Below are 21,992 nucleotides of genomic sequence, written 5' to 3'. Positions count from 1 at the left end.
GGTGCTGGGCCGTGGTCCTCCAGGGAAGGGTGGTCAGACACCCCTGCCAGCACAGAAGGGACGTGGAACATCTCTGCTTTGGGCTGTAGTACATGGTGAATCCCACTTGCTGTAAAACACCAGACTGACTTCCCTCCTCTTGGGTGAGGAGATGTGTCTCCAAGGGGGGGGAACCCTGAGCGGGGCGGCCCCTCAGGGTGGCTGGGGCACAGCCGCGCTGTGACCAGGCTGCACTGCAAGGTGTGACAGCCAGGACGATTAGGGACACTGTGGGGGCTCCTCTGAGCCCCCAGCCAGTGTATGTCCAGGTGGACTCCCTGAGGCTAGGGTGTGTGATGGGGTGGGGGTGGGGCGCGAAATGGCCACTCTGTTCCAGGTCAGTCCCCTGGCCTGCAGCTCAGGCACTCTGCTGTGCTCAGGAGAGGACACCTGGGCCATGGCCTCACTGGGTCCACCCCACCCGGGACCCCTCTGCCCAGGCAGTCGGCAGGGACCTCTTCAAGGGGGACACGTGCCCTTCCTGCCCACGCCCAGCGACAGGTGCTCACTGCACAGCTCTCACCCCTCACAGACCTGGAGGCCCTCTGGGGGCCTCCGTGTGTGGGCCACAGAAGAGCCGGAGCCAGGGCCAGCCAGGCCCAGGGGGTGGCGGAGGGCTACAGTGTGTCCTCAGGCCCTGAGGCCACCAGAGGCTGAGGCAGCCCGGGCAGAGCAAGGAGGTGTCTGCTCTCCGCTCACCTCTGGGCCCTGGGCCTCCTGGGGTGGGTGGGCTCCCCGATGGGCAGAGGCTGTAACTGGGGTGGTGGGAGGAAGCCCATTACCACCTCTGCTGTCCAGCAGCTGCATTAATGCCTCTGTTCTGGCCCCCAAGCCCAGTTTCCTTTCTAACAGCTCACGGCCCTGCCTGCTGGGCTAAGACCTTAAGGCGAGGTGGGGTCTTCCAGTCTGAGGAGTCCCAGGGCCTGTGCAGTGTGGCCCAAGGAGGTGGCCCGAGGAGGTGGCCGCTGGCCTGCACGGGGTTCTGGCTGTAGAGAAGCAGATGGCCAGGGCCAGGGACGGCGAGGGCCCCACATGGATTCTGACCTGGGGAGGGGGCAGATGGGTCTTGGTTTCAGAACAGAGGACCCAGGGACCCGTCCTCACTGTGGAGGCTGTGGCCCGCCCACGCGCGGCCCAGCACTGCGAGGCTGCTGGTCCACCTTAAGCGACAGCAGTGGCGGTGCTGGCGGGGTGGGATTTCCTGCAGGAGGTGGGCCCGCCCGCCGGCCTATCCCAGGCACGGGCAGGGTGCCCGGCCCTTCCTGAGGGGCACTCCTTTCTGTCCTGGGAGGCCTGCAGCCTGGGCTGGGATGCAGAGGGACCAGCAGACCTGCCCTCCTTACCCTGCCTGCTGGCCCTGTGGCTCAAGGGCTGTGAGGTGGGCAGGGGATGAACAACCAAGTTGCCCCTGCAGTGTCACAATCCCCCACCCTCATAAATGCTGCGGGTGGGGTGGGGCAGGCGGGGTGTTGCTCCAGATGGGAGGGGCCTGGCCCTCCAGGAAGAGCTCCGAGGTGTTTAGGGAAAGATCTGTGCAAACAGGGACCCGGAAGGGACCTACATGCTCCAGCGCCGCGGCCTCTGGGCTGGGGACAGGAGGCCTGGCGGTCGCCGTGTGTACCCCGGTGGGCAAGACCTCAGGTGTGCGGCGGCCGCATGGCCTCTGAGGGTCACGGGCTCCCAGCCTGGAGTTGGAGGAGAGGCCCCGCTGCGGGAAGGTCCGCCGCCGGCTCTGCCCCGAGCTCAGAGGGAGGAGGAGGAGGAGGAGGGAGGTTGCAGGCCGGGCAGGTGGGAGGGGCCGGCTGTCGCGAGGGGGCCCCGCCCGGCCCCACGGCCCCTCACCGCTGGTCCACCTTAAGGGGCGCGCTGACATCAGCACGCTGTCTCCGCCGCCGACCGGGAGGTGGGATTTCCTCTGCTGCCACCGCTGCTGCCTGGGTCCTGCCCGTCCAGCCGGCCCCGCCCGCCCGGCCCCGGGGAGGGATGCGGCGGCGCGGTGCCCAGGATGCCCCGCAGCCCCGGGACGCGCCTCAAACCCGCCAAGTACATCCCGGTGGCCACGGCGGCCGCACTGCTGGTCGGCTCCAGCACCCTGTTCTTCGTGTTCACGTGAGTCGGCCGCGGCGCTGGGGCCAGAAGGGGCAGGGCTGCGCACAGCGGTGGACGCGGCCTGGCGGGACCAGGGCCGGGGTTGGGCTGGCGGGCTGGGCTGGGTGGGGGCACCAGGCCCGTGGGCAATGTGAGACCCCACTCTGGGCCAAGGATGATGCCACGAGTGTGCCCTTCCTGGGGTGTCAGGGACAGGTGAGACCTGGGTGTGAGGACACTGGCGATGGCCACCCTGTGAGCATACCAGGCAGGCCCTGGGTGCGAGGCGCCGGCCCGGGCAAGGGAGTGCGTGCGGGGGCTGCCCAGGGTGTGGCTGCAGCCCTGCCCTCCCCACGAGGGGAGGGGGGCTGCCCAGAGCCACCAGCCCTCCTTGCTAGGAGCCAAGGACGACTCTCAAGTGCCCTCCCAGCCGTCCGGCCCCAGGCCAGAGCCAAGTTCCCGCGTAGGTGTGGCCTGGCCCGGCTGCCACGTGCCTGCCCCATGGCCACCGCCGACGCTGACCTGGCAGTGCCCTCTGCCTTCTCTTGACCTCCTTCTCAGGAAGGTCCAGTGGTCACAGCTGGAGGGCCCAGGTCAGGCCACACCCAGGGACACTGGCCTCAGTGGGACCCTTGAGGCAGAGGGCAGGTAGGTCCCGGGCCCATGCAGACCAGGGCAGGCGCTGACCACAGTTCCCTCTGCATTGTTGTGCCACCCCCCTCCCCAGGGCTCCTCAGGCACAGGGAAGGGTTGGGGACCCCAGGCTTCAGCCATGCAGGTCTGCTACCACCTCCTGCCACAAGTCCCAGGCTGGGACACAGCCAGGTCACCAGAGTAACAACCACTCTAGCCTTCCTGGGGACCTGAGGCTTGGGGTGGCCGCAGCCAGTGGGGCATCTGTTCCAAGGCAGGGGTGGGCAGAAGCCAGCCGGGTACCCTTTCACCTTAGCCGGGGCAAGGGCAGCAGCACAAGGATGGAAGGCTGCATTGGGCACCTTGGAGGTAGGCGAGCCCCGACCTGGAGGCTGGGCTGGGTGGGCACCACAGGCTGCCAACAGCGTGTTTAAAAAAGGCCTGTGTGGACAGGCTTATTTCTGGCTTTGGCGAGCAGACTTGTTCTTGTCACTCAGATGCTGCTGGCTATGAGGCTGTGGGCAGCGGGCGCGGGCCGAGGTGGGATGCGTCCTGCTGAGGCTTCTGGAGGGTGGGGCCTGGGCAGGGGTCTTGCGGGAGTCTGGGCCCTGCTTCCCTGCAGCCTGGCCTCCACGTGCTGGTTCTGGTTTCTCACTCCCCAAATGCAATTCAGCATTTGTCCTGACTTTAAAAGGAATATGTGTTCTCTGATGAGAACTTGTGAAACGCTGGGAAAGAGTTCAACAAGCAACTGAGATCAGCCCCACCCCAGGGAGCTCACCCACCTCCTCTCCCCTTAGGTGCACACAGGCCCCCTGAAGGGTGCTTGTCCTGAGCCTTCCCTTGATCTCAGAGGGTCCTTACTGTCCTGTGAACTCGACCTGCCCCAGGGGCTGGGCATGGAGGCTGCCTACCCTCCCTCTGCTCTCACTGCTGGGGTTCTGGGTTCTGGGTTCAGTGATCCAGCGCTGAGAGGTTCGGGGTTGCCTCAGGGCAGCACAGGTGTGCCCTGCATCCTGCCCTGAGTGACTCACTCTGCCTGAGAGACCATGCGGAAGATGGAGGTGCAGGGGTGCTAGCCGGCGTCCAGGTGCAGCAATCATCTTGCCAAGGGACCCTCACTCGCCCCCTGGAACAGGGATCCCTGCACCCCATGGCCACATTCCTTGGCTGAATGGCCATTGAGGACCCTGGCTGGCGCCCAGCCCAGTTCTGCTGGCGTTGTAGTTCCTGAGGGGGTCCGCTGGGTAGCCCAGGCCCAATGACACCACCCCCAGTGGGCTGATTCCGGGTAAGCAGGGGCCAAGCAGTCCCCTTCTTGGGACAGGCCTCTCGTCACCCCGGTACCCACACCTCTGCCCTGTTTCTGATCCCAGGCCCACTGCAGACTCAGACACCTGCTCCTGGGCCCTTCCTACCCTGCCCTCGGGGCCCCACAGGATTCTGTCTGCTCTGCTCCTTGGACTTCACTGGAAGCTGAGTGGTCCCCGGCCCCCGCTCTATACTCAGTAAATATGTTGCCCCTTTGAGACAGGTCCACGTAGGCAGCAGCTCCGGGTGTCACTCAGGGTGGGGAGCCCAGGCCTAGAGGACCAAAGACCCCTCCCTTGGGCCAGCTCTCTGAGGGGCTTGGCCAGCAGGACATTCAGACATGTCACCAGGAAAGGCTGGGGTGTGGGGAGGAGGCCCAGAGCTGGGGGTGTCCCCCCACGAGGATGGGTAGCATGCCTCAGGGTAGGTTCCTGGTGGCCCTCCTCCTCCAGGAAGCCTTCCTGGGTTCTTGGTACAGTTCTGTCCCCCTGGACCCCAGAAGGCTCAGCGTCAGGCCAGGTCAGGTGCTGGGAGGTGTCTGAGAGTGCCGAGGCCAGGTCTCTGCCCCTTCCCCTTCCTCCTCTTGGAGCCACCTTACAGAACGACAGGGACCCTGTGAACATCAGAGGGCCAGGGCTGCTTGGTGGGATACCCATGCCTGGGGCCCACACTGGGCTGTCTTGTCTCTGTCTGGGGCCAGTGGGCTGACTTCTGGGATGTCATGGCAGGTCCCCAGGATGGGCCTGAGCCCTCCCTATGCTTAGAGGCCCAGTCAGCCAGAAGGCCCAGCCTAGGACAGTGAGAGTTCCAGTCCAAGACCAAGCCAGCCTGCGGCGGGCCTAGGTGGATGGAGCCGCTGGCAGGGACCATATGGGGAGGGGGACACTTGGTGTTAGCCCCCTGCCAGGACTTGCTGTGTGTACCCCTGGTCCCCTGAGCTTCAGTTTCCCCATCCGCTTGAGTGTCTGTAGGGTGGGTGCATGTGGCCAGAGGCCCTGCCTGGCTGGACCAGGCAGAGTAGCCGCAGACCCTCTGGTTCCGGGTGTCCCGTGTGTGAGCTTCATTAGTCAATGTTAATGAAGAACCTGATTTAAGTGAAAACGTCTGAGTTAAAATTTTCCATTCTGCATTTAGCCGAGGCGGCATGGTACGCTGCAGAACCCCATCCTGCTGGGCAGTGTCTCCCACCGGCCCAGGTGGGGCCGTGGTGGGGGCTCAGGAGGGGGGCCGGCCCGGGGGAGGGGCCTGCAGTGTGTCTGCCACCAGTGGGCAGTGTACAACCCCTGCCTGGCAGGGCGAGCCTGGAACACACCATTCCCTGGGAGGGGAGTGGGGTGTCATCCCTGAGGGCAGAGAGGTGCTCCTGGAGCCTGGCACAGACTCAGGTGGCCGGAGCAGTGCTGCCTGCCAGGCCTCGCCCACGGAGCTCGTGTGTCCTCACACATCCTCACACTTACCCAGCCCACAGGGAGCTGAGAGATGTCCAGAGAGGGCTGGGGTGTGTGGGTCAGTGGAGGAGGGGCAAGTCTGCATCTGTGTTTGTGTGTGAATGAGGGTACAAATGTGCCATTGTGTGCACGAGTGTGCATATCCATACACACGTCAGCACACACGTGCCTTTTGTGTTGATCACATGTGCGTGTGTGTATGCATGCTTGTGCAGTATCCACACATGTACGCCTGGAGCCTTGTGTGTGTCTGCATGTGTGCTACACACGTGTGCATGCATGGGTCCCTGCATGTTCATGTGGATGTGCGTGTGTTCTTTTGTCTTCTCCCCTACTTAGCCGTTCCTGGGCCCTGGCAGCATTGGCTAGTGAGCCAGTCCTTGTTGGGCATGACCCAGGCCTCAGCCCCTCTTATGGCACAGCCTGGGGGTAGAGGCCCCTGGGGCGAGGATGGGGGGACAGAATGCGTGCCAGTGCCTGATCCTGGGTCTGAGTGAAGCCTGGGGGGCTGGAGGTGGTGAGTGGAGGGTGCAGTGGCTCAGGTCCCAGTCAGAGAACCCATGCCCTCCCAGACTTGCCCAGCACCGGCTAAAGCCCCACCCTGCCCTCCCCGGTATGTGCTGCCCACGCATGCAGTGGGTGCGTGGTGTCCACCCTGGCAGGGACCATATGGGGAGGGGGACACTTGGTGTTAGCCCCCTGCCAGGACTTGCTGTGTGTACCCCTGGTCCCCTGAGCTTCAGTTTCCCCATCCGCTTGAGTGTCTGTAGGGTGGGTGCATGTGGCCAGAGGCCCTGCCTGGCTGGACCAGGCAGAGTAGCCGCAGACCCTCTGGTTCCGGGTGTCCCGTGTGTGAGCTTCATTAGTCAATGTTAATGAAGAACCTGATTTAAGTGAAAACGTCTGAGTTAAAATTTTCCATTCTGCATTTAGCCGAGGCGGCATGGTACGCTGCAGAACCCCATCCTGCTGGGCGGTGTCTCCCACCGGCCCAGGTGGGGCCGTGGTGTCACTCAGGGTCATCAAGGCCCAGGGAGGACAAAACAATGTGGGCCTCCGGGGCGGGGGTTCAGTCCCTGCCTTGGGTGACAAGCCCTCAGATACCCCTGATTGTAAAATGGGGATGACAGAAGCGCCGCCCCCCAGCCTGAAGGGTGGGATGCATGGTTCACTGAGCAGGCCGGTGGGCAGTGGGCTCTCAACATCTGCCGGTAAAACTTGGAGGGCAATGATGAAGGGCCGCGCTCGGCCCCCGTCCCACGTCCTCCCGCCTTCAGCGCCCGCCTGCCTGCTGCACTTCGTGTCTGCATGTCTGTCCGTTCTCGGCCGGTTCCTTCCTCTCGAGAGCAGGCTGGCTCCCCAGTGTGCGACAGTGCAGGTGCCTGAGAGCCACGTTTTCCTTTTGCATAGACTACATGGTCAGCCCTCCCAGCAGGCGCGTGGGGAGCTGGCTTGCAGCACCAGGGTGGGTCCGCGGTGCCCACCTCTCCCAGGTTCTGGCTGTGCCTGGCTCTCTCTCACCTGTCTTAACCGGCATCTGGGCTCCTAGCCCCCTCCCACCCATTTGGGCAGACCATGCCTCAGGGACCCACCGTCATCCTGCCAAATGACATTGGATCGGAGGTCACAAACGTACATTGAGCGCTGTCTGCACGCCAGGCTCCAGCGTGCAGGGGTGGGGAGTATGGAAGGTATCTGTTCTGGGCCGCCTGGGCAGGGGTGGTGGAGGAAGGCCTCCTGGCAGCAGAGGACCCCGTGTCCTCAGACTATGCATCACTTCCACGGCGGGTTCTGGAGAAGAGGTAGGGGCAACTCACGGCTCCAAGCCTGCCGAGTGTGCTGCCTGCCGTGGGAGCGGAATCTTTAAATAGCCTCTTGCTTTCCACTAAAAATAGAGAAGTTCCGCTACCATGGAGGTGGTTGCTGGGGTGGCAGGGCTGGCTCCTGGCCAAGGCAGGCGTGGGCACCAGTGTGGCCTGCGTATGCCATGGGGGCGGGCAGGGCCACGGGCACGACTCACTCTGCAGGTGGCCACAATGCCCTGTCCACATGGTCAAGTCTGGTGTAGGGGATCCCCACCAGCCCCCCAGCTACACAGAGGGCCTGAGTGCGGGGAGGGAAGCAGACCCACTGGGTGCCCCTGCTTATCACAACAGCCATGGGAGAGATGGTGAGCCTGAAGCCAGAGGGGCTTCGTAGTGGCCTAGTGGGCAGAGACCCACCACAGAGTTGGGGCAGGGGGTCACAGGCCATGTGCCTGAGGACTGGCGAGTCTCCAGTGAGGGGGCACTCTGGTCAGGTCCTGTGAGGCCTGAGGAAGATGCTGTCTGTGCCAGAGTGTCCACCAGGGAGGCGTGTGAGACCTTTGCAGGGAGCCATCAGTCTGAGAAGGCTTCATGGAAGAGGGGGCAGCCTTGGAGCCAAGTGGCGAGGGGTGATGAGAGATGGCGGAGGGGTGGGAGTCGCCATGCTTTTAGAGTCTCCAAGTATTCTGCACTGCCCTATAGAGAGTAAGGTGACAAACTAAAAAGAAGAGGCAGCCTGGGTGGGGATGCACCCGGGGCCCAGGCCCTGAGACTGCACCCCTCAGGGAAGAGCAGGGAAGAACCCCCCATGCATTTACCGACCGAGGATTGGGGCTCCCCACACCACACCCCAGAATCTCCCTGGCAACAGGACCCTGCCAAGCTGGGGACAGGTCTGGGTGAGGCCCAGGACTGGCCTGAGCTGCCCGGCAGGTCACTGGCCTCTACCCATCAGAGCACATGGGCAAAGCCAGCTCCTTTCCCATCCTGGGCTCCCACCTCCTGTCTGTATCTCCCCATCGAGGGCAGGGGACCCGGAACGATTCCCAGCTGGGGCAGGAGGACGCGGCTTGGCTCTGGCCTATGGGCCTCTCTGAGTCTCAGTCTGCTCAACTGGGGGTTGAGCTCCTAACAGGCACTCAGGGGTGTCTGGGTCAGGGCTGGCACACACGGAGCCTGTGCACAGCCCCTGAGGGTTGAGCAGAGAAGCAGTGGGCCCGTGGCAACAGTGGTCTCCCTGACTGCCATGCTGAGCGCTGCACGCGTGTGGCCAAGCCTAATTCCTCTGCCCCACGTCCCCTCCCCACACACCTGCCACACCCCCAGACCCAGCTCTGCACTGCTGTCCAACACAGGTGCCCATGGTTGACACGAGCTGTGTCCCCAGCCGTTCCTGTCTACAATGGCATCCTCTTCCTCTTTGTGCTGGCCAACTTCAGCATGGCCACCTTCATGGACCCTGGCGTCTTCCCCCGAGGTAGGGCCCTGTGCTGGGGCAGCTCATCTGGCTGACTTTTGCTAGAGTGTGAGTGGCTGACAAAAGAGAGCCTGGCTGGGGGCGGTGTCGGGGGTGGGTGGGAAGGGCTGGCTGGAGAGGGGTTCTCCTGCCAGGGAAGTCACTTTCGTGCTGCCCCCGGCCCACAGCGGATGAGGACGAGGATAAGGAGGATGACTTCCGGGCCCCGCTGTACAAGAACGTGGATGTGCGGGGCATCCAGGTCCGTATGAAATGGTGCGCCACCTGCCACTTCTACCGCCCGCCGCGCTGCTCCCACTGCAGCGTCTGCGACAACTGCGTGGAGGTGACCGCCTGCCCTGCCCCCAGCCCACGCCCTCCTCCCCTGCCCGCCGTGTGCCCTGACGTGCTGTTCCTGCCCAGGACTTCGACCACCACTGCCCCTGGGTCAACAATTGCATTGGGCGCCGCAACTACCGCTACTTCTTCCTGTTCCTGCTGTCGCTCAGTGCGCACATGGTGGGCGTCGTAGCCTTCGGCCTGGTCTACGTGCTGAACCACGCCGAGGGGCTGGGCGCCGCGCACACCACCATCACGTATCCTTGGCCTGACCACAAAGGCGGTGTGGACCGGGGACGCTTCTCACAGGGGAAGTCGAGGCTTGGAGGGGTGGGTCGGCAGCCCAGAAGTCCCCAGGGAGTGGGTCTCCTTCCCTGAGTGGGCGGTGGGGAGGGGCGGGTAGTCTGTCCACAGGTGCCTGCTCCATCCTCACCCACGGCCGTTGGCCTTAACGGGCCAGCATGGCCGTCATGTGTGTGGCCGGCCTCTTCTTCATCCCTGTCATCGGCCTCACTGGCTTCCACGTGGTGCTGGTCACTCGGGGCCGCACCACCAATGAGCAGGTGCAGACCCTGGGTGGGGCCATGCAGTGATGGGGTTGGGCATGGGAGGGTCCCCGATGGGCTGAGCGAGGAGCCAGGGCTGCACAGGGACTGGGGTGGGGTGGGGCAGGGCAGGGCCGGGGCCCTCAGCTGATGGGTAGGGGAAGCTCTGGCTCTGGAGACCCCAGGTGGGGTTTGGCATGTGGGGTCTCACCTGCCCTGTCCCCCTCCTTGCCCCCATCTGTGGGCACTGCAGCCACCAGTGAATCAGAGACCAGAAATTCCACAGCAGGGGCAGACCCTGGTGACCTGGGTTGGGGGCACCCCTGGGCTAACCCTGCCTAACTCACCTCTGTGGAACCCCTGCTGTCCCTGCCTGTCCCCCTGCCCTCCTTGGCCAGACCCTGGCTGGCCAGGCTGGCTGAGGGGTCCCATGTCCACAGGTGACGGGGAAGTTCCGTGGGGGTGTGAACCCCTTCACCCGCGGCTGCTATGGGAACGTGGAGCACGTGCTGTGCAGCCCCCTGGCGCCCCGGTGAGGCCCGGCGGGTGTCCAGTGGGCCTCCTCGGGGTTTGGGGTGGGCAGCCATGGGCCCTCAGCCCGATCCACTTCTGCTTTTGGCAAGTGGGGTCCTGCCCTTGGCATGCATTCAGGCCAGGTTGCCCTGGCCACTGACCCCTCTGGCCCTGGTGCAGGTATGTGGTGGAGCCGCCCCGGCTGCCGCTCGCTGCTCGCCTGAAGCCGCCCTTCCTTCGGCCGGAGCTCCTGGAGCGAGCCCCACCACTCAAGGTCAAGCTTAGTGACAACGGGCTGAAGGCTGGCCTGGGCCACAGCAAGGTGGGGGCCCAGGGTTGGGGTAAGGGATGGGGTGAGGTGGGAAGTGGTCAGGTTGGAGGGGCCTAAGAGTAGAAGGGGGAAGGACTGGGTGGAATGGGGGAGGGGTCTAGGTCCCAGGCCTCAGGATGGAGTTCCCAGTTAAGCCCTGCCCGTGGCCTGTACCCTACACACCACTGACCGCGCCCCCTCCCAGTCCAAGGGCAGCCTGGACCGGCTGGATGAGAAGCCGCTGGACCTGGGGCCGCCGCTGCCCCCCAAGGCGGAGGCTGGCACATTTGGCAGCGACCTGCAGACCCCACGCCCCGGCAGTGCTGGTGAGGCGGGGGCGGCCAAACGGAGGGAGGGGCACAGACTGATCCCAGTCTGACAGTGGTCCATCTTCCCCAGAGAGCGCCCTGTCGGCGCAGAGGACCAGCCCCCCGACACCCGCCATGTACAAGTTCCGGCCCGCCTTTCCCACGGGTACCAAGGCGCCCTTCTGTGGGCCGGGCGAGCAGGTGAGGAGGCCTGGCCCTACCCAGAGGGTCCCGAGGTCCCGCCCCGCAGGCTCCACCCAAGAGGCCCCGCCTGGGAAGCTCCAGAGCCCCGCCCCCAGACTTCGCCACACCCTGGAGGCCACTTCCCAAGGAATCCTATCAGAGGCCACTCCCCAGGTCTCACCCCTGAAAGACCCGCCTGGGTCGCAGAGGGTGTGGGCATCCCAGCTGGGGCTGGTAGAGGGGAGCAGGGCCAGGTGTCCTGGGAGGGGCTGGCGCAGGCAGTCCTAGCCACCCGGCCCTTGGCCAGTGTTGCCTGCTGGCTCTAGGCGCTGCCCCCGGGGGCACTGTGTGCCAGGATGCCTGGAATTCCACAATTAGTCACTCTGTAAGGTCCTCAGGGCCCTCGGGAAGGCTTCAGAGGAATTTGAGATTGTTTGAGGAAGCACATTTATTCTCTGCGTTCACGTGGAGCAGCGGAAGGCCTGAGCAGACACCCAGACCCCTGAGGTTCCCAGGCTGCCTGCCTCCTTCGTGCCACCAGAGGGCAGGCCCATGGCTGAGCCAGCACACTTGGACCAGCCCCTCTCTCCCAGGGAACTCCCTCCAGGACTGATATCCTTCCTGACCCTGCCTCTGGGGCCTGCTGGTCAGGGCAGTGAGTCTGGGCCTCCCTGGCCAGTGTCCGGTGGCTCTTCTTGGAATGAGGGGGCTTAGGTGGGTTGCCTCCTTCCTGGGATTGTCCTGGAGCCCATGAAGGGTCCGGCTGGTTGGCCAAGTGCCCTGAGGCCACATTTGTCCCCATCCATGCGCCTTCTGGGTTTTGAGGTTCTGCAGGCTCTTGTCCCAGTCCAAGTCTGTGTGTCTGGAATCACAGAGAATCAAAAAGGCTCCTCTCTGTCACTGTGGCTACCCCCTGGGCTGCTGGGCTCTGAGGGCACTGCCCTGCTGTCTGCTTTGCACTACCCGCCCAGACCCTCAGCTGTGGGCTGCCTGGGAGAGGCCCTGGGTCACTGTGTGGTTATTAAGACTCTTTGAGGTCCTGATCCCAAGGCTGCCCCAAGGCCCCTTCCTCTCCCTGGGGAGTTGGGCTGGAGCAGATGCACAGCCTTCCCTGGAGAGATATTGGGGCCCCCCACTCTGCTCCACCCTGTCCCCGCTTCCCTCCGTGGGGCGCAGGGGATAGAGAGCTTCTGGGAACAGCTTGTCGGTTGCACCTGCTGCCATCCCTGATGCCACCGGGATTGCAACTTCCTAGTGGGCACAGAGCACCTGGTGAGCGGGCAGGGCACAGTGGGTGGGCCAAGATGGATGTGCGCCATCTCCCCCTGCAGGTCACGGGCACTGACTCCCTGACACTGGGGGAGGACAGCATCCACAGCCTGGACTTTGCATCCGAGCCCAGCCTGGACGTCCCTGACTACCCGCCCAGTGGCCTGCATGCGGCCTACCCGCCATCCCCACCACTCAGTGCTGCTGACACCTTCTCAGGCGCCTTGCGCTCCCTGAGCCTCAAAGCCGCCAGCCGGCGGGGCGGGGACCACATGGCCCTGCAGCCCCTGCGTTCTGAGGGTGGGCCCCCCACACCCCACCGTGGCCTCTTTGCCCCCCACGCACTGCCCAACCGCAACGGCAGCCTGTCCTACGACAGCCTGCTGAACCCTGGCTCTCCCGGGGGCCACACGTGCCCGGCCCACCCCTCAGCTGGCACAGCTAGCTACCGCTCGCCCTACCTGCACGCGGGGGCAGCGGGCGACCCACCACGGCCCCCGCCCCGCAGCTTCAGCCCCGTGCTGGGCCTGCGGCCTCGGGAGCCCTCGCCTGTGCGCTACGACAACCTGTCCAGGACCATCATGGCCTCCATCCAGGAGCGCAAGGACAGGGAGGAGCGTGAGCGGCTGCTGCGCTCTCAGGCTGACTCGCTCTTTGGCGACTCGGGCGTCTACGACGCACCCAGCTCCTATAGCCTGCAGCAGGCCAGCGTGCTGTCCGAGGGCCCCCGTGGCCCCGCGCTGCGCTGCAGCTCCAGGGACGACCTGGTGGCCGGGCCCGGCTTCGGGGGCGCCCGCAACCCTGCGCTGCAGGCGTCGCTGTCCTCGCTGTCCAGCACCGTGAGCCGAGCGCCGCGGACCTCCTCTTCCTCCCTGCAGGCAGACCTGGCCAACAGTGGCGCCCCGGGGGCCCGGCCTGCCAGCGGCTCACACAGGTCGCCCGTGCGCCAGGTCCCTCCGTCCCCACCTAGCACTCCCCGCTCGCCCTCCTACGTGGGCCCCAAAGCCGTCGCCTTCATCCAAGCGGAGCTCCCAGAACCGCCGCCCTCGCTGTCTGTGCAGAGGTGGGTGCTCAGGGTGCGGTCAGCTGCTGGGCACAGGGCAGGTGTCTGGCTGCCTGCAAGGCCTCTTGGTCAAGCACGTGGGGGCTGCCCAGGAGGCCTGAGGCTACCTAGGGGGGTGGGCCTCACCCACCTTGGAGGATCCTGGCGGCCAGTGTGAGGGTAGCCCGGCTCCAAGGGCGCCTTGGCATGTCCTGGGACCAGGGGCAGGAGAATTTGCATCTTGAGCCCAACACCCACACTCTCCCCTGGCTGGCACAGACCCAGCATGTGGGGGACCCTAGGGTTCTTCCTCTAGAGACGGTGCCACTGTCCATGTCCAGAAGGCCAAGTCTGGGTGACCCTCCTCCCACAGCAAAACATGCCACTCTGGGCACCACGGTCCTGGCCCTCGGGGGGCACACAGCCCCAGGAAGCAAGAGCTTCCGTGCTCAGAGATGGGCAAACTGAGTCTCAGAAGGGCAGGCTGGTCCCAGGCCCAAGTACAAGAGCTGAGCACCTGCTGGGCACGTTTGCTTACCAGGGCTTCACCTGGCTGCCGTGAGCACAGGCTCAGTTGATGAGGAGGTTCCTGTTGTGCGTGTGACAGGCCCAGAGGGGGCAGCTGTGAGGCAGCCCAGGGAGGGAGGGGCTCCTGCCCGCATGAATGCTGGGCAGCGAGGTCCATGCTACTGGTCAGTGCTGGGCAGGCTGGAGGGCAGAAGGGCAGCCCCTCGTTTCCCTTGGAGGGAGCAGGGAAGAGGCCACATCGTCACTGCTGGGCTTCCCAGCTCAGGGCACCAGGACAGGGCAGAGTCTAGGGACTCGCCTGGCCAGCATCCACCTGGCCTCCCTGTGTTCTGTGGTCTGTGCTGAGAGGCCTGGGAGGGGATGGCAGCCATTCTGAAATCTGTCTGTCCTGTGACAGCACGGCCCTCCCCTGGCAGGTTCTGCTCCCCCACCCATTTCCGTGTGGGACCGTCCAGGGTCAGAGGCAGGGGCTGCCCAGTGCTCCGTCTGTGTCTGTGTCCTCTGTCCTCTTGCCTCCGCTGGCCCCTGTCCTGCCATGGTCCCGTGTTCACCGTGTGTGTGCGTGTGTGTGCTTGTTTTGATGCAGGGACCACCCTCAGCTGAAGACCCCCCCAAGTAAGCTTAATGGGCAGTCCCCGGGCCTGGCCCGCTTGGGGCCTGCCACCGGCCCCCCAGGGCCCTCCGCCAGCCCCGCCCGGCACACGCTCGTTAAGAAGGTGTCCGGCGTGGGTGGGACCACATACGAGATCTCGGTGTGAGGACTGACTGCCACCCGTCGCCGTGGTGCCATGGGAGCCAGGACCCCCCCCCCCCACAGCGGCTGCCCCCCCTCCCAACTTCTCTACCCCGGGAGAGGAGGCCCAGGCTTGGTGTGGACGCATCAGCGGGAGGAGAACTACGCCTCCACGGGCCTATCCCTCGTCCTCAGCCCGTGCATCCACTCATCTGCTCACCAGGGCACGGCTGGGCCAAGGGCCATGAGGCTGCAGGATCTGCGTGTTGGTGGCTCTGCTCCCGCGAGCTGGGGCAGCAAGGGGGCGTGGACTGCACAGGTTGTCACCAGGCCAGTCCCTACCCACTTCCCTTATACATGGGTCACTGTGGCCCAGAGATGGACAGAGAGGCCTGGGCCCCTGGCCGTCCTCCCAGACCGAGGGCCCCACCGCCCAGCTGCTCCTAACCATTGCCTTTCAGGGACCCGCTGGAAGCTTGTAGCTTGGCAAGGCCCACTCTTCTGCAGGGAGTCCAGGCCCGGCCCACAGGCACCCAGCTTCGGGACTGCTCTGGGTTCTGACGGACAGGTGCACAAATGGACAGACGGACGGACAGCCAGCTGTGGGTGGGGTCCTGGCTCCGTGTGTCTCGTCTCGCCCAGCTGGTGGGCGCGTCCCCGTGTCTGTGCGCTGAGCTGCCATGCCACGTCCCATGTGTTCACGCTCGGGCCCCCGCTGCCCCCACTGCCCGGAAACTCGCTTTAATTGAAGCCTTAATCTTTGCTTTATGCTCTTGTGGGAGGTGACGGGGGCAGGGGGAGTGGGCACAGGAGGCCGGATGCCGCCACAGGGGGCCCACGCGACCCCGAGTCCCCTCCCTGCAAACTGGAGACCCCCACCCGAGGCATGCAAAGTCCAGGCCCTGCTGGAGCCTGGGCGCCCACGTGGAAAGCACATCGGGGAGGGGTCGGAGTTTTGTCTGGCGCCAGGGACCCGAGAGTAAGCACACGGCAGCGTCCGCTTGCGTTGTGTCTGTTTTATGTTTTTATATCTACATCTATATATCTATAATTTTATTAAAAAAAGAAAAAGAGTCATTTCGATCCTTTCCTTGAGCAAGGCCAGGGGCTCTGGGTGGGGGCAGAGGGGGTCAGGCTCCGGGAGAGGTGGTGGCAGATAGTCTGGGCGTGGACGTTCTGCGTGGGCATTTCCGTGGACTTAAGCCAAGTTGGAGGCCTGGGGGGTGGGGGCTGGCCGGCGGTTCTCTGGCTGACCAGCGTGAGGTTTCCCTGGGTCTGCGTCATCCCTGGCAGTAACAGGACGTTTGGAGAGAAGCTGGGACTGCAGCTGCCCCAGGGGCCCCGGGATCCCAGGAGCAGGGAGTGCCCGCCTGTCCTGCAGCTGCGCGGCCTGGAACTCATCTCCCGTCCCCCCTGCAAGTGTCCGGGGTGGGGGCGTCGGGAATCCACAGCTTTTCAGGGGCTGGGGGACCGGGGCAGGGGCTGGCCATGCGTGGGAGGCCAGTGTGTCCTCAGACCCTGAACCGGGCAGCTCTGCCCCTTGCTGACCTCCGCCTTTCTGCTTCTCTCTCACGGGACGCTGCAACCCGCAGGGGGCGGATCGGTACCTGCAGCCGTGGATGGGGGCGGCGTGGCCAGCCCAGGGTGCCCCCCGGCCTGCACCTGTGCCACCTCGGCCTCCCAGTGGACCGCCCGTCACTGCGGGTCCCCTGGAGCCCGGCCACTGGGGTGCCCCCCCGTGGGGCCGTGTGCCGTCTACACTTGGCCGCCTCCAGCCTCTTCCCCAGCCTCTCAGGGCCCGAGCGGGACACCAAGTAGGAGACTCCGGGGCCCAAGAGGCCAGGCTGCCGCGGACCCTAGGGTGTGGGCTGGGCGTCCCCTCTCCACCAGCTGCACCTTGACTGACCCCGAGCCCACCAGGGCCCATGACCCTGTGCCCTCCCAGCTCAGGAAGTCCCCACCTGCTGCAGAGGGTTCGAAACCCTAGGTGGGGGCCCTGGAGCTGCTGGGACCAGCACAGCCTTCCCGGGTGTCACCATCACCTGATCCCCCTGCCTGACCAAGCACTTTACACGCCACTTCCTCCCAGGGAGCCCCGGCCTCTGTGGGTTGGGCTGGGTGGGGGTCTCAGGTCGCCCCTGCAGGTCGCTACACTCCCCCCTCCCTGCACCCAGCACATGAACAGATGCCTTAAGCTCCTGGAGCTGCCAGCTGGAGGAGACCCCAGCCTACCGGCCCTGCCCGGTGGTCTTCACTCCTTCACTCTGAGATGTTGCACCTGGCGAGCTCAGAGGGCCCTGCCACCCCCAGCCTTGCAGCTCCCAGCCGGCTGGGCCTGGACGCTCCCAGGGGCAGGGCTGGGCCCTGGCCGTCCCCTCTGCCTGGGCAGCGGCTCTGTTTCTCCCACTTGGGGGTGAGCAGCCACAAAGCTATTCTCTATTGTTCTAAAAGGTATTGCCCCGCCCCAGTTTAATGCACTAAATAAAATTTTTGGTGTTTACCTCCATGGCTCTGTCCACCAGCGTGGTCCCCCTGTCCTCCAAGCCTCTGGGAAGTGCCAGGAGGCTGGACCGGACAGGGACCCTGGGGTGGGGAGGGAACAGGAGCCGGGGGATGGGTGGTGGCTGGGCTGGTTTGGGAAGGGGGTTGGTCAGCCAGACAGGGATGTGGCTTATGTGAAGGGACAGCAGAGCCGCAGGCTTATGTGAAGGGTCCCTGATCTCCGAGGTCCGCCAGTCCCAGGGATGAGGCCTGAGGGCCTCACTTTCAGTGGAGCCCCTTCTGCACACCCTCTGCTCAGAGCCCTTCTGGTGGCCAGGGTGGTCTGGGGGCATCCTGTGGAGAGGCTGCCCTGGCAGCGGATGGGGCTTGGGGGACGAGGCAGGGGCGCCGCTGCAAGTGGGACCCTAGGGATGAGGCAGGGACCCTCACTGCAAGATCCGCCTCAGAAGGCGGCAAAGCCTCCTGTGCCCCGCCCCCATTTCCATGGAAACAAGTGCACAGGCCTTGTGTCACTACTATATGTCCAGTTGCAGGCCCAGCCCTCAGGACAGACCCCACCTCCACCCTCCTCCAAGGCTCTGGGCTGGGACGGTGCGTGGCAGTGCCATGGGTGGGGGCTGGCACGGCCGCTGGGCACCCTGAGCCACACCAGCCGCCTTGCTTTCTCCTCACTGGGGCTGCTGGGCCTCTGGCCTAGAAGGGCAGGAAGTCGTCCACCTCAAGGCGCAAGAACGGGCCCAGCAGGGTCCGGAGCTTCCAGACGGTGGCGCGGCTTAGCAGGGGCGGCACCAGCCCCTCGAAGGGCGCGGGGTCCACCATGTACACGTAGGCGGCGGTGCAGGCTAGCAGGGCGCCCAGCAGCAACCTCAGGGCCAGCAGCCTGTGGACAGCTGTGGTCAGGGGGCGGGGGCGCCCAGGGGACAGTCCCTGGGGATGGGGCTCTGCCCCTGAGCTCGGACGGCCACCTACCAGAGCTGGCCTTTGAGGCCCTCGGAACATCCCAGCTGCGGCCGTGCCTTCTGCGGGAGAGGGGCTGAGTCAGAGCGAGTTCCTGCTCTCCCCCAGGACAAGGGTGATTCTGGTCACAGGGGTCCTCTCCAGCTCCCTAAGCGGGGCCTCCAGGGAGAGAGTGGGGTGGGGGACTTACCCCTATGCACGCCATCTGCTGCTCCTTCCTGACCTGGGTGCGGCACTGGGCCCGTTCCCTAGCGGGGGTGGGGGGGGACAGCACACAGTCAGCGCCACATGTACCCCCCGCCTCAGCCTGGCACCACCTGGTCTGGTGCAGGGGAATTGGGGAGGGGTCGGGTTGGTCCACCCCATCCTGACCTGGACACCTACCCCCATCCCAGCTCAGCCAGGCCCCGCTGGCTCCCAACCCTGCACATCACCCCAGAATCTCCAGCTGGATGTCCTCCATCTGGTTCAGCACCCCCCGGATGTCCTTCTTGAGGTTCTGGGGGGCAGAGAGGGTAAAGCTGGTCCCCCAACCCCACTGCCCCCACCCAGCCCCCTCATCCTCTGGGTGTTGCCTTTAGGAACCTACTAGGAGCCCGGTGGCCTGGTTGTTCAGGGCCATGTGTACTTCGGCCACGCCGTCCCACACCTGGTGGAGGGTGGAGGCTGGGTCACACCCCAAGGAGCAGGACCCATGCAGGATGCACGTCACAGGTGGCTGCCCCAGCGCCCCCTCCCACCCTTGCAGGTGGGCACCTCGGTGATGGCCATCTTCTTCCTCTCAAAGGACAGTCGGATCTGCTGCAGCTCGTTCTGGGGGAAGGCACAGTGTGGGCAGAGAGAGGGCTGGCGGGTGGTCAGCTCCTTCCTTCCCGCACGCCCCCGGCCTCCAGGGCCCACCTGGGACTGCTGCACGAAGGACTCTTTCCCCCGGCACAGCTCCTGCTGCAGCAGCTGCAGAGGGGCCCTGTCCTTCAGGGGCCGGGCGCTGGCCTGCTCAAGGGGCTGCAGAGGAGCCACCGGCTCAGCCCCAAGGCCATCAGCAGCATCCGTGGTCAAGGACTGCTTAGGAGTGGGGTGGGGGTAGCGCATGGAGTGGCAGGGAGCTCCCCAGAGCCTCCCATTGTCCTACTGGGGCTGCACCCCGCCACGCACTCACCCAGGTCAGGGCCGTGCAGCTCAAGTGCTCCGGGCACAAGGGCAGGAACTGCTGCCCCGGCCCCAGGAGGGCCCCCAGCTGCTCCCGCAGGTCCTGGTTCTGCCTTTTCTGGGGGTGGGGGCAGAGAGATGGGAACAGCCACTTCATAGGCAGGAGGTCGAAGTGGGCGGTGGTGGAGGGCTTGGGGCCTGGGAGGGCTGGGAGCGCACTCACCAGATTCTGGTTCTCCTGCTCCAGCTGGAGAAAGGACTGCTCTGCAGGCCCCAGGAGCATGCTCTGGAGCTGGGAGGGGGCTGCCCTGGGCGAGGCCGGGGTCCCTGCCCCCGGGGTCAGGGGCGGGCAAGGGCAGGGTCTGGGCCCTGAGCTGAGCCCCGCCCCCTGCGTGGGTGTCCCCTGCTCTCGGCCTGAGTGCAGGGGCCAGCCCCACCCCAGCCCCGTCTCTACTTTTCCTTGTCTCACCTCTGCCGGGTGGTCTCCTGGCCTCTGTCGCTGCATCTCTCCCTCTTCAGCTGTGATAAAGTTCCCAGGTACCTCGTCACCGACCCTGGGCCCCCCACCCCCTGTCCCCGGGGCTGGGAAAGGCCTGGCAGACTCCACTGAGTGGGTGGAGCTGAGAGGCACCATGCAGGGCCACCTTACAAACCCCTGGCAGGGTGGGTCCAGGCATCCTCCACGGCTGCTCGAAGCTGGGGGTTGGGGGCACTGGGGGTGGGAGTGGCCACGGGGTCCCAGGGTTTTCGGCCCCTCCATACCTCCCTGTGACCCCTTCCTGACTCCAGGCCTAGGCTTTGGCCTGGCCTGAGCTGCCACCCTCTTACAGATGGCCCTGTGAGCCATCTGCCCCTTGGGACTAGATCATGAGACACCTCACAAGTCTGAGGGCCCTCTGGGTGTCATGGCTCACAGGTGCCTCAGGGGCACCTGTCACAAAGGCCTGGGCATGGCCAGGGAGGTCATAATGGGCTGGGGTGGTGGTCAGAGCAGGGCTGGCAGGGCCCCTCCCACCATGTCCCTGTTCCTCAAGTAACCTCAGGGGGTCACCCCCTCTGCATCGTCCCCACCACACCCACCTCAGCTATTTTCTTAAAATGTACAGCAGATCATGCAGACACATGGTTAGAACAAAGTCAAACAACAGGAAGTGTCCAGTGTGACCCTGCTCCCAGCCTGTGATCCCCGTGGCTGAGACCTTTCTGGAGGTGGCCGCATGTCTCATGGTCTCTCTTCACACAGAAGAGATCATCCTACAGCCTGGCCTTTTCACCTAACGTATCTCCAAGTTTTTTTTAAAAAATCATTTATTGAACATTCGATGGTCCTGCAAGGACTATTATTATCCTCTCCCTGTAGGCGGGGGACTGAGGCGTGAAGACACTTGCCTGAGGCCATGGCCTATTCAGTGATGGGACCAGAGTCCAGCCTGCTCTTCACCACTTTAGGGGTCTTTTCAGTGACAGCAGAGTGTGCCTCCCATGCGGAAACAGATCCAGCCCCCGCCCCACAATGGTTTCTCCTCCCTTCCTACAACATTGTGTGGTGCTATCTGTCCCACTGCACCCCTGCTGCTCCTGGAGCCCCTGCCTCACATCCTCCTCTTTCTCAGTTCCCTCCCTTGTTCTGTGGAAGCACATCCTCAAGCAGCGTCCTCAGAAAGGTGGGTTGGTGGAAACCCGAGTGCCTGTGTGGTGGAAACAGCCGCAAATCCCTCCTGTTCCCGGGTCCTTGGCCCTCTGCGATGTGACCCTGGGCTCTGGGCTAGCCTGGGGGTTCGCTAGGGCCAGTGGAGTCTTACCAGCAGAGACCTGAACAGTGCTTGTGTGTTGGGCTGTGACTGTCTTGCTGCTCTGGGGACCCTCTGTGGTGGGAGGGGGGCACGACCTTGCTCTCAGATACCAGGTTGTGGGGAGGGAGGCTCTGGTCATCCCAGCGGGTCCCCAGCTGCCAGGAGCTAGGTTGAAGAGCCCAGTGAGACCACAGAGACCCACCACGTGGGGCCAGCCAAGTCGCCGAGGCCCGACTGACTTGTGCTTGTTTTAGCCTCTGAGATTGGGAGCCATCTGCCCCTTGTGACTAGATCATGAGACACCTCACAAGTCTGAAAGCATCTTACTCTGACCTCACGCTTGTTGGCTGAGTTTGGGCAGAGTCAGCTCGGAGGGCATTTTCCCACAGGAATTCAGGGGCTCCACAGTCCCTGGAGCTGCTGCCCACAGGCCGTGCTGCAATCGTGCTTTAAAATTTCAAGACATCTCCATTGTTCGTTGTGTGCCCTTATTCTTTTTTCAGAGCTTCCTGTTCTGTTTTAGGGATAACGTGGATTTTGCAGGGAGGGGAACTTTTGCTTCCTGCTTTTTCTCTTTGTGGTTCTTTTTTTCTGTTTGGTAGGACTTCCTATTAGTCCCTGTCCTCAAATGTCTGGCTTTTCTACTCCTGTGCATAGGGAGGCAGGATGGAGCTGAGGAGTTTCTCTCCCCGTTAGCAGCCGGGGTGTCCCAAAGTCAGTCCCCTGGAAGGAAGGCCTCCTGCCTCTGGGCAGATGTCTGGAGAAGGGGACAGCTTGGAGAGTTTGCCTGGCAGTCCCCGTGTCACCTGCCGTCCCTCACACGTGCTGGAGGCCACCCCAAGCCGTCTCCTAGCCAGCCCAGTTTTTATGCCCTGCCTCGTCCACACGCAGGTGATGTCAGCCCCTGTCCTGCTATGTCAGCCCCCGCTTCCCGCTTCCTGTCTGAAAAAGTCTGTCAAAATCCCTTATCTGCTGATGGTCTCACTCCTGTCCTCTTTGTAGGACAGATACACTACAGGGGCTGCTGGACGGGGGCCACCC

General features: G+C 64.4%; 2 protein-coding genes across 6 annotated transcripts; one reads left to right on the top strand and one right to left on the bottom strand.

Annotated features, from left to right (window-relative positions):
* Nucleotides 1–1,315: 1,315 nt before the first annotated feature.
* On the top strand, nucleotides 1,316–17,050 carry ZDHHC8 (zinc finger DHHC-type palmitoyltransferase 8). Of its 5 annotated transcripts, XM_032603184.1 has the most exons (12): nucleotides 1,660–1,680; nucleotides 1,899–2,148; nucleotides 8,680–8,801; nucleotides 8,969–9,042; nucleotides 9,204–9,376; nucleotides 9,580–9,682; nucleotides 10,105–10,196; nucleotides 10,358–10,499; nucleotides 10,693–10,813; nucleotides 10,887–10,996; nucleotides 12,310–13,310; nucleotides 16,143–17,050. In XM_032603184.1, exons 2-12 carry the CDS (start codon nucleotides 2,045–2,047, stop codon nucleotides 16,366–16,368), a joined length of 2,268 nt encoding a protein of 755 aa, XP_032459075.1. In that variant the 5' UTR covers nucleotides 1,660–1,680; nucleotides 1,899–2,044; the 3' UTR covers nucleotides 16,369–17,050. The 5 variants fall into 5 exon arrangements, with proteins under 5 accessions (XP_032459072.1, XP_032459075.1, XP_032459071.1 ...); XM_032603181.1 differs by lacking the exons at nucleotides 1,660–1,680; nucleotides 1,899–2,148 and adding an exon at nucleotides 1,316–1,417 and having other exon boundaries at nucleotides 8,969–9,126; XM_032603180.1 differs by lacking the exon at nucleotides 1,660–1,680 and having other exon boundaries at nucleotides 8,969–9,126.
* A 695-nt stretch (nucleotides 17,051–17,745) lies between these two features.
* CCDC188 (coiled-coil domain containing 188) lies at nucleotides 17,746–19,918 on the bottom strand. The gene is made up of 9 exons (XM_032654195.1): nucleotides 19,382–19,918; nucleotides 19,169–19,276; nucleotides 18,910–19,014; nucleotides 18,766–18,822; nucleotides 18,599–18,658; nucleotides 18,444–18,508; nucleotides 18,200–18,257; nucleotides 18,022–18,071; nucleotides 17,746–17,932 (listed from the first exon to the last, which is right to left on the bottom strand). Exons 1-9 carry the CDS (start codon nucleotides 19,916–19,918, stop codon nucleotides 17,746–17,748), a joined length of 1,227 nt encoding a protein of 408 aa, XP_032510086.1.
* Between the last annotated feature and the right edge of the window lie 2,074 nt (nucleotides 19,919–21,992).

This window comes from Phocoena sinus, chromosome 14 (assembly GCF_008692025.1).
Source record: "Phocoena sinus isolate mPhoSin1 chromosome 14, mPhoSin1.pri, whole genome shotgun sequence".
Classification (NCBI taxonomy): Eukaryota; Metazoa; Chordata; class Mammalia; order Artiodactyla; family Phocoenidae; genus Phocoena; species Phocoena sinus.
This window is presented reverse-complemented; position numbering and strand designations above follow the sequence as displayed.